The 12,249-nt window shown below is 49.8% G+C and overlaps 7 protein-coding genes across 7 annotated transcripts; 6 read left to right on the top strand and 1 right to left on the bottom strand.

Annotated features, from left to right (window-relative positions):
* Positions 1 to 1,023: 1,023 nt before the first annotated feature.
* On the top strand, positions 1,024 to 1,878 carry N7477_001928 (GNAT family N-acetyltransferase; the record flags this gene model as incomplete). Its single annotated transcript, XM_056963591.1, has 3 exons — positions 1,024 to 1,140; positions 1,220 to 1,789; positions 1,840 to 1,878. The coding sequence occupies 3 exons, from the start codon at positions 1,024 to 1,026 to the stop codon at positions 1,876 to 1,878; spliced, it is 726 nt and encodes a 241-aa protein (XP_056826510.1).
* Positions 1,879 to 2,214: 336 nt separating this feature from the next.
* N7477_001927 (uncharacterized protein) lies at positions 2,215 to 2,991 on the bottom strand (the record flags this gene model as incomplete). Its single annotated transcript, XM_056963590.1, has 1 exon — positions 2,215 to 2,991. The coding sequence occupies one exon, from the start codon at positions 2,989 to 2,991 to the stop codon at positions 2,215 to 2,217; it is 777 nt and encodes a 258-aa protein (XP_056826509.1).
* Positions 2,992 to 3,845: 854 nt separating this feature from the next.
* N7477_001926 (VIT and vWA domain-containing protein) lies at positions 3,846 to 5,541 on the top strand (the record flags this gene model as incomplete). The annotated part of the gene is made up of 5 exons (XM_056963589.1): positions 3,846 to 4,175; positions 4,223 to 4,351; positions 4,429 to 4,503; positions 4,570 to 5,208; positions 5,239 to 5,541. The coding sequence occupies 5 exons, from the start codon at positions 3,846 to 3,848 to the stop codon at positions 5,539 to 5,541; spliced, it is 1,476 nt and encodes a 491-aa protein (XP_056826508.1).
* An 8-nt stretch (positions 5,542 to 5,549) lies between these two features.
* N7477_001925 (uncharacterized protein) lies at positions 5,550 to 6,650 on the top strand (the record flags this gene model as incomplete). The annotated part of the gene is made up of 1 exon (XM_056963588.1): positions 5,550 to 6,650. The coding sequence occupies one exon, from the start codon at positions 5,550 to 5,552 to the stop codon at positions 6,648 to 6,650; it is 1,101 nt and encodes a 366-aa protein (XP_056826507.1).
* Positions 6,651 to 7,883: 1,233 nt separating this feature from the next.
* Positions 7,884 to 8,209, top strand: N7477_001924 (uncharacterized protein; the record flags this gene model as incomplete). The annotated part of the gene is made up of 2 exons (XM_056963587.1): positions 7,884 to 8,103; positions 8,151 to 8,209. The coding sequence occupies 2 exons, from the start codon at positions 7,884 to 7,886 to the stop codon at positions 8,207 to 8,209; spliced, it is 279 nt and encodes a 92-aa protein (XP_056826506.1).
* Positions 8,210 to 8,820: 611 nt separating this feature from the next.
* N7477_001923 (putative malic acid transport protein) lies at positions 8,821 to 10,080 on the top strand (the record flags this gene model as incomplete). The annotated part of the gene is made up of 2 exons (XM_056963586.1): positions 8,821 to 9,801; positions 9,859 to 10,080. The coding sequence occupies 2 exons, from the start codon at positions 8,821 to 8,823 to the stop codon at positions 10,078 to 10,080; spliced, it is 1,203 nt and encodes a 400-aa protein (XP_056826505.1).
* A 756-nt stretch (positions 10,081 to 10,836) lies between these two features.
* N7477_001922 (uncharacterized protein) lies at positions 10,837 to 11,744 on the top strand (the record flags this gene model as incomplete). The annotated part of the gene is made up of 2 exons (XM_056963585.1): positions 10,837 to 10,886; positions 10,940 to 11,744. The coding sequence occupies 2 exons, from the start codon at positions 10,837 to 10,839 to the stop codon at positions 11,742 to 11,744; spliced, it is 855 nt and encodes a 284-aa protein (XP_056826504.1).
* Between the last annotated feature and the right edge of the window lie 505 nt (positions 11,745 to 12,249).

Below are 12,249 nucleotides of genomic sequence, written 5' to 3'. Positions count from 1 at the left end.
TGCGTAGATAGAGTGAGCGATCCGCGACTAGCTGGAACACCAGCAGATCAGATAACCAGCAAAAATAGAAATAAACTACGCACTATGTGGACAACCAGCATCAAATATCCCATTAAGCTTCATTTTCGATCGACATCGACTTTTATTTAGCTAACATCTCAACAAGCAGAATATCAAACCCGGTCAACGACCCACTATGGGACGGAGACGGAGACCCGCTTTGGCTCGCGTGAGCCAATACGCATTGTTTCCCGCATAGACCTACCAGATAGTGACTAGCCTCCTCTCACCGTCAGTAGTCCGATGTAACCGACCCCCGCGTTTGCAAAGATAGAGTGATCGGCTCAAGGTTGTCGAGTAGTTTCATTTTTCGCAATCCCTAAGGTTCTCTTTTCAAACTTATTCAAGTGAACTCTCACGCTCATAATAGGTAGCTCAGAGTCTCACACGCAAAGAGGGACGCTGTACGACGTGAGTGCGCTGGACTGGCGCTCTATGCCGGGTGGAGCTTCCTAGACAGGTAAGCGAGGTGTCGGTCTCTAGTGCACGAGATAAGGTCTGATAGCGAAACGCAACGGACTGAGGACAGCTATATCAGCCCCTGCTCCTTTGAATGACTTCAACCAAACCTTCAACCTTCAACCTTCAACCTTCAACCTTCAACCTTCAACCTTCAACCTTCAACCTTCAACCTTCAACCTTCAACCTTCAACCTTCAACCTTCAACTTTCAACTTTCAATCCCAAGACTGTGTTCCTCCACCCTGACTGGCTCACCAGTATTCCCTAGACTACTCCTTCTCTCTCCTATTCTCATCACCACCAGTGGATCTGCACCACTCCAATACTCCTTAGATGGCGGTTTTTTCTCTTTATCCACTAAGGCTCCACACGCACGTCTATACCATATCGCTGTCCCAGCCTTTGCGCAGAGCCAGTAGAAACAATAATCGAAAACTTTCGATATCTAAAACCCGTCCGTTAAGTCCACTTGACTGGGGACTGTAGTGGCAAGGCACGTACCATGTCAATCGAAATTGTTCCACTGGCCGAGGCCGATATCCCCGGTGCTGTAGACTGCTTGCAAAGAGCCTTCTCCGATGATCCTTACTTCAAATGGGTATTCAACGAACCTTCAAAGGTACGAGATGCCATTCACAAAAGCAACACCCATGCCCGAAACACAACGAGAGAGAATAAGAAATGACTGTGGTCGATAGTTCAACATCGAGCGAAATGCAGCTTCCCTCGCATCACACTTCCGATATGCGATCAACTGCAACGATCCCCTGTTTGTTGCCCGGGTCAGCCAGTCCGCCAGCGAAGTCAAGGACGATCGCGAATTGAAATTGCAAGCGGGTCGCATTGTCGGGGTTAGCTGGTGGTGTTCGCCCCGGCAGGCTTCCGTGCCTCAGACCTGGTCTGTGTGGGCGCAGGATTGGCTCCTATCCTTTCGACAACTCATGAACAATATACTATTCTGGGGCCGTGGTGGATTGAATGCCTCACGGTATTGGATTTATAAAGAGGTTCAGCGAGAGACACACAAGGAACTCTGGAAGGACCCGCGCGGCTACTACTTCTGCAATGTTCTTTGCGTCAGCTCTGCTGTTCGCGGCATGGGGGTTGGAAAGCGACTTATGGAAGTTGTTATGGACAAGGCAGATGAGAAGAAAATGCCATGTTACCTCGAGAGTTCAAAGGGGTACCCCAATGTTCTGATCTATGAGAAGATGGGGTTCGAGTTGGCCAAAGAAATTGAGTGTGTGGACGGCGGAGATGTTTGCAAGGTAAGTCACTCACGATAAGATACGTTTTTCATTCACTGACGGAGTTGTAGCTGTATTGCATGGTCCGGTCACCGAGAATCAAGACTTAGTCTGTCAATTTAGCGAAGCATCGAGCGGTCTGAAGTTCTTCACGAGCATTTTTAGGATAATGGAACTTAGCAAACAATGCTGAGCTATTAGTTATGGAAATATCGGAATTGAATGAGATTCTTTCTCTTCATCACGAAGCTGCGATGTAAAGTGGGTGGATTCCTTGAAATCTGACTCTTCCACCGACTCGTTTGCTGTTTCATAACCTGCTTCCTTTCACGGTCCCTGTCTTGACACCACTATCATTAGCCCCCCTTTTGTGCTCTGCTCCCCAGTGATTTGACAGCCTCCCACCCTGCGCGCAGAAAGTTGCCAAAACGGGTCGTCACATTTCGCTATGGCTTGTATGGCCCACAAGCAAGGAAATGTTCATATGTGGTCTTCATCAGATTGGCGGGATCGCCATCTGGCCTCACAGTTGCGAGAAATTTATGGGCACGTCCATGGTAACGCATAGAGTCGACAAATTGTATGTACTGGACAATTGATGGAACGATGGCCGGGTCAATAACCAGGAGAAGCTCTTGGAGAGCATTGTGGAAGGTCATCACGAAGTACTTAGGAGTCATATCCTGTTCGAATCGAACCGCGGTCCACTTGGACCATTTCAGAACGGCATTCTGCCAGCTAGAGCCGTAATTAGATAGAAGCTTAAGGTAGGCTTCGCGGACTCTCCAGATTCCGGATATGCATTGCTGCGGCTTGCAGTCAATTGTGGACTTCAGCAGTGAGAGGGCTCGCCAGTTTTGATCCTTCCAGAGTTCCATAGTTGACTCGTATCTTTCGCGGATTCGCACGTTCTCCCGGATATGGTCCTGGATAGTTGATTTGAGTTCTTCCTGCGTCACTCTCTTGACCGGGATTCGGTCTCGATCAGCAATGTAGCGGCGAACATCCTCGCTGGAGGTCACGGCGTACTCGGGCTCGGCTGGCATGGGCCGGTCCCCACAAAGAATTTCCCAGAAGTTACCATTGATCAGATCGAAAGCGTCGTTCAATTCACGGGACCATTTGATAAACTCCCACTCGCTCCGAAGCTTGGTGATTGAACCAAGGTGACGAAAAGAGTCACTCAGAGGTTGCTCCAAAGCACTTGTGGATGGCTGAGCCATGTCCAGTGAGTGTAAACCAAATGATTCGTGGTTAAGCTTCGCGTGGAAGTGACACTTTGTATGGATTAGCAACCTTGGAATGCTTGCTAGGGTGTAGAATTTTCCGATGGAAAGTATTCTGCGAGAGTTGTCAAAGAGACAAAGCCTACAAACGTGAGGCTTTTCGCGCCGAAACGTTTGGAATCTTTTCAAGTGCTAAAGTGAGAGCTGAATAATGTCACAGATTGTCAAAGTCCATGGACTATGGACTATGGACGCGTAGGTGTCAACCCGGGGTACCAGGTACTGTCTGCAAAGGGGACACAAATCAACCTTTCCAAAGTGAAAGGCGATGCAGGTTTTAGGCGCAACCATCTTTCCCTCACGTCGAATTGTTTTATCATCATCCTTATCAAACAATTCGAGATCCCCGCAGACCCTGATTTAGCAGACTAGTCCAATCAGACCCCCTTGAAAGAGCTCCGTGGGGCATTGGAGAGCCAAGACCGACGAACTCATTGTTGAAGCCATTTAGACAACGTGTTTTCTCCGCTAAGTACAATTATCATGGGGAGGTCGTACGATCTACCGAATCAAGTTATGTGAGGGGTCGGCCTAGTGTAGATCGAATGAGTCAGTGCCAATCGTTTAAGCCGCAAATCAGGATAGCACGTTCCATGTTTGTCCACCAGGGGCTTTCAGCCTCGCGTGTTCTTATTCACATTTGCTGCTTCGTGGCCTGGAAAGTGAACATCAATATTGAGCCTTTCCCCTATTCGCTCTACCTTCTCCCAATATTCTGCCACTCGCCATGACACACGGCTGCTTATGACCGTCCTTCTGGATAGGGCCAATCTTTTTATGACCGTAAATTCATGCCTCAGATTGGCCTTGATGTGCATGCAACTATCCTCGCGACTAATTCACGGACGGTCATCACTCGGACTTTTGTCAACCCATCTTCGACAGAGGCCATCCTCGAAGTCTTCTATTCATTCCCACTCTACGAAAACCCCAGTATCGTTGGCTTGAATTGTCACGTGGGTGATAGAGTGGTGAAAGGCGTGGTGGGATCAAAGGAGAAGGCAAATCATATCTACCAGGAAGCAAAGTCCAAGGGTAAGACCGCTGCTATTCTCGATCAATCACAAAATGCAGCAGATGTTTTCTCGACACGCCTGGGAAATGTGCTTGCTGGCGAGACTGTTGTCATGAAATTACTCTCGTTCAAGAGTTGATTCAAGATGCCCAGGTTGATGGAATTCGATACATGGTTCCTGTTAGCATCGCACCCCGTTATGGGGCTGGGACCGGCGAGCCTGATCCGCCCGGAGGTGTCCTGCTGAAGACAGAGATCAGGGTGGACATTATCGTGGAAAGGGTTCTCACATTCGCAATATTCGATCGCCTAGTCATCCAATCCAAGTCGATCTAGGCCGAGCCTCTCACACGTCAAAGTCGACCTTTGAATCCTGCTACGCAGCAGTCAAGCTTCGCGAGAATGTAACCATCCGCGAGGACTTCGTCCTCACTGTGAATGCTGACAATCATGACCTTCCCTTCGCGTTTCTCGAAACGCATCCTACCTTACCGAATTAGCAAGCACTCATGATAACCCTGGTACCCAAGTTCAGCCTACCGTCAGACGCGTCCGAGATCGTCTTTTTCATCGATCGGAGTGGAAGTATGAGTGGGAAGATTCCCACTTCCCGGTCCGTCTCAGAGCTGTTCCTCAAATCAGTGCCGCTCGGCGTGCCTTTCAACATTGTCTCCTTCGGATCTTCCCACAAATCCCTGTGGCCTCGTAGGAAGGTGAGCAGCGAGGAGAGCCTGGCGAAAGCTGTCAGACATACAAGAAAAATCAACGCCGACATGGGCGTCACAGAGATCCTGGGAGCTCTCCAGGCAGCTGTGAAGAATCGCTACAAGGACAAGGTTCTCGAGGCACTGGTCCTCACCGACGGAGATATCTGGGACCAAAGCACAATCTTCGACTTTGTCAACAAAGAGAACCAGGAAAATTCAACGCGTTTTTCTACCCTTGGCATTGGCAACAGCGTCTTGCATGCTCTCGTAAACGGCATTTCTCGAGCAGGCAAAGGGTTCTCCCAGACAGTCATCAAGAACGAAGATCTGAACAAAACGGTCATCCGCATGTTGAAGGGCGCCCTCATGCCCCGGCTGTCCAAAAGCAGGCTGGACATGAAGATACCCGGGCTTGATGAGGAATATGTGAATGTAGAATGGCCAGATGGCTAAATGGTATAGGCAGAGCCTGCCGCAGAACCGATCTCGTTCTCCAACCAAGAGCACAAAGAAAAGAAAGACGTTGTCGATCTGCGCCAACCACTTCCAAACTCTCAATTACCCACATCTTGCAAGCGCCTACCGATCTTCCGGCTTTATTCCCCTTCATCGGCTTCCAATTTCTATGTCCTCTTCTCACATGATTCGACATCTTTCCGCGAAGCGATCACGCTTCGTGCCGAAAGCAAACATGGACCCGTGGAGCTTGAAATTCCCATCCAGGGCATCGGCAAGGGCGAGACGCTTCATCAACTCGCCACTTAAAAAAATCAATGACCGAACTCGAGGAGTCCCGTGGCTGGATTCACTACGCAAAGGACGCCCCAGGCGAGCCAATCATGGACCAAAGCGGAAGCCGGATGAACGAAGTGGTCCGGCAAGAATGTGAACGCCCTGGAGTCCGCTACCAAATTGCAGGAAAACATTGTTCATTCGTGGTCGTACTCGACGATGATCTCGCGGGATACGAAATCGATTTAAATGACATTGAAAATATTCCCAGCCATGAGGGCACCAGGGTCCGCTCTGCCCCTGGCAAGCGAAAGATGGCCAGTCAGGTGAGGAGACCAACTGTGAATCCTGATCATGAAGAGAATACTTCTGAGGCTGAGGTCGTACAGATTTATGACATGGGATCAGGTGTGGAAGAGCCCGAATCTGATGAGGATATGGGATTCATTTGCGCGACACCTTGTAATGCCGGAACTGCCGCATTTGACCCGGTAGCACCTCCGGTCTCTGATTTCTTTGTGAGCTTTGATCAAAGTCTCCCTGAGCCCAGTGACAAGGATATTCAGGCGATGCTGGGGCCCGACTCAACCTCTCCAGGGCTCAGCCCAGCTGGCTCGAGCAGCCCATCAGTGGGGCCATCTGGCTCCAGGTCTATGGCCGTGTCCTACAAAACAGCCCGAGGTGCTGCACAATTCTGCTGCGCGGCTTCCAGCGATCAAGAGGATATTCAGGATGACGATGACGTTAGCGATGACCACACAAGCATACATTCATCGACGTTCGCAACCCAGACGCCCTTGCAGAAATTCATCATTCTTCAAGCCTTTGTTGGCTACTGGCAGTTCAGCGATGAGCTGCTTCAGATCTTGGGCCTTGATTCGGACACGATTCGCTCCAATGTTGATGGTTTTTGCAAAATGAAGAGAAAAAATCATGCAGAGCTTCCCAAGGAATGGCTTGACATACTTGCTACCGCGCTGGTGGGCCACTTCCTGGAACAAAAGGCCTTCGATTCCAGGGATGAGTGGGAATTGGTAAAGATGAAAGCGGATGACTTGTTACAGAGACAAGTGAGGTCAGTACTCCCTGAATATGATGCCTTCGTCATGAGCCTCAATGAGTTATGTTGGTCCTTCTTCTGAAACGTGATCTAGAAAAGTAGGGCGCGCGTGGAGAGTTGAGTCATTCATTAAAGAGTCAAATTTGCGCTGAGTTAGCAAGATTAAATACAAACATCAACTTGGAGCCGATTATGTGCGAGTCGACGGTGATTGACGAACAGGCAATCCTCAAGCAACGCGACCGTTGAGAGTCGATATTGAATGGTCGTTGCGCCGGATGATTGGTTCGTGATTCTCCCGTCCCACTCCGAGGCTTTCTTATCGGGGTGTATTCACTAGGAGCACAGTAGAACACTGAAACGTATATGAGTTGTAGAATGGATACAGGATACGAGATCAGGGATTTCGAAAGATTAGATTATTCTTAGGAGATGCAATTAGAAAAGCCTTTCACCACGTCAACTGGCAATCTTGAACAGGCTGGAATTAATGATGGCTGGGGTGCCGGTGCCGGGTTCCGCAGAAGTACTCCGGTCCCCCGCATGTTGATTCTGACCTCTTTCCCCTCGAGGTCCACGGATGCTCCACCCCTTGGTTCTTTCTGGGACCTCATTTCCAGACATCTGCTTCCGATATTGATGTCCAATTATTCTCACGAGGGATTCGTCCCAAAATCCCAAAATTGTTCCATCTATACCCTGGAAATCCCAGCGTCGATGAGGGGATCGTTGTGAGTTGAAACTGGTCCACGTTAGGCAGCGCAATTGTCCACTCCACCCGATTCGGCTTGGAACCCCCGTGACAAGCTTTGAGCTGGAGACTCGATACGTCAGTGTGCTATTTTTAAGCCGGCCATGCTCTTTGATGGCCAAATGCACTGTTCTCATGGAAGATTGAAAGAATCTGGTGGGAACCCAAAGATACTTGAAGAGAACACACCGAACAGATCTACACGATCAGCGACTGTAGAGAATTGCAAGAGTAGATCGGTCCAAGTCCAAGCGATTGTCCACTCGGCTCGGGGTTCCGTAAATGCAGTGGCCAATCGCGACTGCAACGAGACACAGATCAGATTGCGAGATATGAGGCATCGCCCCCGAGGCTGGCGTAAGCCTGGGATCTCTTCTCTTTATCTAGCACCTGCATCCGTACCCTTGGTTTTCTCGGACTTTTCCCTCTTCCTTGCCGTCGCATCTCGCTCTCTCGCTCACGCTTTACTGCCACTGCGGATGGACTCATCCATCCCCGCGATGCATTAACCACAACCTCGATTCATCTCTAAACATCAAGTCCCTCGTTCAAGAAATCAACACCATGGCTATCAGCAACTCCGCCATCATTGTAATCGTCCTCGTCGGTTGTCTCGCCGTCACCGCTCTGGGCGCAGCACTTTTCATCCACTACAACCCCGCCAATGAATCCCGCTTCAGCCCAAACCACGAGCAGCACCAATACATGCGGCAAGTCCGCGCACGAAACTACACCCACCTCCGACACGAATCGATGGGCGGTCGGGTCGACCTCGAGTCTCGATGTAGGATCACAGGGCCACTCGATCAGATCGCAGCTAATCTAGATTAGTTACATCAGAGGAAGCGCTGGCCTATGCCCACCCTTCACCCCACTCGCCCCGAGTCTAATATCGATACCCTCACCTCTACGAACCCTTTTACGACAACCACAACGACAATTTACGGCGCATGATTTTAGGATTAGAATGAAGAATGGGATTGGATTTGGGATTGGGTGCATGCTCGGGCGAGGAACGCACTGGGTACATTATTGGAGGAAAACTGGGAATCGGGCCTTGAGGTCCTTCCCATGCCAGCGTGCATTTACATTGTTAAATTTGAATTGATTCATGACCAGATATACAAGGAGTGAATTTGTGGGGATTTATATCTTCGATGAGAGTGCAACTCTTCATTGACTCGATCAGAGATGCAAGAAATACAAATCAAGCTCGTGTTAATGTGATCCCCGAGTGTCTCAGTCCGCGACCACTTGCTCATTGCTTAAAGGCTGCGAACTCGTGTTGAGTCAAAACCGTTCATTTCCATATCATATCTGATAGAAGAACATCCAAGGCATTCATTGGACCTCCCAATTGACTTCGCTTTAAAACGGCTTGTCAACGCCGGTAATGACGTCAAGGCACGATCTTGCAACCCAACTTGGACGAGACGACTCATTTCAGGAACAAGGCCGGAGTCTACTCGGAGAGATCGACGCCAGATGAGTTGATTCAAAGATGCCGAATGATGGGGGCCCACTGCAGCGACCGGAGCGGCCTCTCTCGATCGCGCTGTGGAACTTTTCCTCCAACTGGTTCCTGATTCCCCAAGGAACTGGAATCATTTGTATCCTTCTCCACCGACTGGACTATCAATTCAACGGTCTGAGGACCATCGCCAAAATCGCCTGGATATACACCATCGTCCTCTTTGCCCTTTGTCTGATCCTCTACACGCTACGCATATTAGTATACCCGGCACACGTCCGCAACCAGCTGCGGGTAAACATCATCGAGATATCATGCCTAGCGTGCATCCCTATCGCTTATGATTCCATCATTCAGCTCGCGGTGCTCCAGTATGGCAGCCGCGCGAGCCTCGCGTTCTTTGTCCTCTGGTGGATCCAGTCCTTCCTCGCGATCGTTGCTTGTCTGGGCATTCCATACGTCCAGCTGAAGCTGCAACCCCCAGGGATATCGCACCTCCCTCCAACCATTCTGCTCCCGTTCATCGCAGCCTTGACAACGGCCGCTAGTGGAGGTGTGCTCTGTGGCTATGACCACATCAGCCCACGTCTTCAGGTGCCCGTCATCATCATATCGTACCTCCAGATTGGTGCGGGTCTTTCACTGGCTGCCGGGTTCGATACACTCATCCTGTTGCAGCATTTTGACCGTTTCACCCCGACCGCAGACAACGTGTACCAGGATATGATCGTCTGCGGGCCATTTGGCCAAGGTGCCTTCGCGCTACAAATACTGGGCCAAGCGGTCATACAAGGCAGTTTCGCCGCATACGATCGGGGAACCTTCTTAACAGCGGCTGCAGCCGCCCCGATCGGCTATACGAGCCAGTTTTTGGGGCTGCTCACTTGGGGCTATGGGATCTTTTGGTGGTGCTTCGCCATCATCAGCATATGTCATACCCTGAGCGCCCAGCCGGGCGGGTGGCGCAAAACACGATTCACCATGGCTGCGTGGTCGCTGATCTTCCCTTGGGTCCGTTTGTGCCATCCTTCAAATAGTTCCATAGGGCGTAAGGCTAATTGTAAGCAGGGCGTCTTCACCAATGCAGCGGTGGAATTTGGAAAGATCATGGGGTCGCCGGCTTTCGCCGTTATGTCAACTGCGCTGTTGCTGATTCTACTAGTGATGTGGTTCACTGTTCAGGTCCTCACGGTTAAGGGTGTATTTACCGGTCGAATTCTGGGTCTGGAACATGGATGGAAACGTCGCAGCCTTGACCATGGAGACTGCGGGGGCACGAAGGATGCGTGATGTTTCATGGATGTATTTACTCAACATTTCTAATTTGAGCTAAGCATCTGATGATCATTTCTGTTGTCCTAGCAGTCACTTTTGTGGCTGACCAGGTCATGGTCTGGAAATTCTGCCCCAAGGATCGGGGTTGAGGCTGTGAATTCCTACCGCGGCTGATCGGCCTTTCTCCTGCCAATTGACCTGCTCCACGCCCTACAAGGCTCAGACCAACACTCCCAAAGAGGGCCTCAGCTGTCAGTTGCAATGTCCAGGACACGATTTAAATTTTCTGACCGCGCGATAGCACCTATCTAAGCATCTTTCAGTCCTCAAGTGCGGGCCCCAAGCCCCTCGGGGTGAGATGACACTAAATTTCGGCATCGCAATGCTGCCTCAATACGGATACGATCGTGCGATCGCTGCCTGGCGTCGCGGGGTCTCGCAAGGTTCTACAAGAGCCAATCGCGACATATGTGCCGTATTCATCAAACAACTGGAACACATTAGCATGACCGCGGTAGGTGAAAAAAAAAAAGTCACTGCCTCAAATCGGTGTGAAAGACCCCTGAACCCTCGCCCCCACATGGTTCGTGCACTCATATTTTCAATTGATACGAATACGGCTCCGTAGTAGGTCGAGCCAAGAACTCACTAACTATTTATATAGACGGCCTCGGCATCAAGTCGGTGAAAAAGAGACACGAAAAAAAAAGTTGTCTTTTCTTATTCTTCCAGGTCGAAGGAAATATAATCGTCAAGCGTTCCTAGCCCATTATGAGTTCCTCATCAGTCGTCTACGAAAGTGACACGGCAAGCGAAGAGCGGTACGCAATTACCCCAAAGAAAATACACCAGCCAGCATCTCATGAAAATCTAGACCTTCACAATCCACACGGACCAAAATCCAAGCGAATTTCCAGATCGCACGCCCAGCACCAAAATCATCCCTACGACTCGCTCCAAAACTCCTATTGCAAATTCAACAACTCGTGCCGAATCACAGACCAGTGCCAGTCCTCGAAATATGGCAGCCACCATTTTGCAAGTCCAAATTGACGCGCGACTTTCATCAAAGATTCAAATTGAGATCTGGTGATATCTACGCGACCAGAGATGAGTCCTACATGACCAGTTCAACTGGACAGAAGGATCCTTCGAATTCTTCTTCGGACCTGGAGTCCAGGAACATCACCGCGGCAAAGGATATCGTCACGGCTATGTGTCAGGAGGATACAGCTTCACATATATATTTCCGCGATGCGCGGTGTAGCTGGCAGGCCAGTGCAGGGACAATAGGAGCCAGCGCATCGACGCCGAGTTACCGATTCACAATCAAGAATGAGAAAACAGACCCCGCGGATCCAGGCAGGATGGTTCTGCAGTGGGAAAAGCGGAGTAAAGAGAATGCACCGGCTGGTTCGGTGGACGCGGAACAATTTGTGCTTCTATTGATTGATCGACAAGCAAAGAGGAAGAGTCGTATTGCGACCATGACGAAGAGTGGAATTGAAATCATTGTTCGCAAGACTTCTATTCTGGACGGGTTGCGGGTGTGTTATGATTTGATGGGGCCTTTGGATTCCAATGAGAGGGATTCAAGTGAGGCGCTGGAATGTTGGTTATATACGATCACTCTTACGCTGGGCGTATGGGTTGGGTATCAGGAAGGGTGGTTAAATTAGTCCTTGAAGGAACTCTTTTAAAGCTAGAAGGTCAAATACATGAATCAATCAGTCGTGACCCTTCTATCCCCGTCCTCTGGTAATTTCGTGCGGATGAATAGTGGAGCTACTTATTGCACGATTAAAGGTGAGACATGTGTATGAGGTTATCTGTCCTGGTCACCTGTGAAGGCCACCTGTGAAAGCCAAAATCAAATTCTGATCCGCAATGATAGTATGGCAAATTTTTTAAGGCTGCTTTATAGAGAATAAAATTATACTTTGGAAGACCGTAGACTGATTTCAATCCCAATGGAAGGCTTGGCTGTGTCCACTTAGAGCAGCTCTACCTACTTTAGTGATGAACATGCCTGGGAAACGGTGGGGTTGTGGGGCCGTACCGCTGGCGGCTTAGCGGCATCTGAGGGCCTCATAAGTACAACAAGAAGAGGTTAGTAATGAATTTCCAAAGCAGCCAGCAGAGGAACGCCTCAAAATGGGGATGAAAGCAACACAATACTGTAAA

This window comes from Penicillium maclennaniae, assembly GCF_028827695.1.
Source record: "Penicillium maclennaniae strain IBT 15551 chromosome Unknown utg000002l:1.0-2354659.0:1.0-2356205.0, whole genome shotgun sequence".
In the NCBI taxonomy this organism is placed as follows: Eukaryota; Fungi; Ascomycota; class Eurotiomycetes; order Eurotiales; family Aspergillaceae; genus Penicillium; species Penicillium maclennaniae.
The sequence above is the reverse complement of the archived record's forward strand: the minus strand, read 5'-3'. Positions and strand labels throughout refer to the sequence as shown.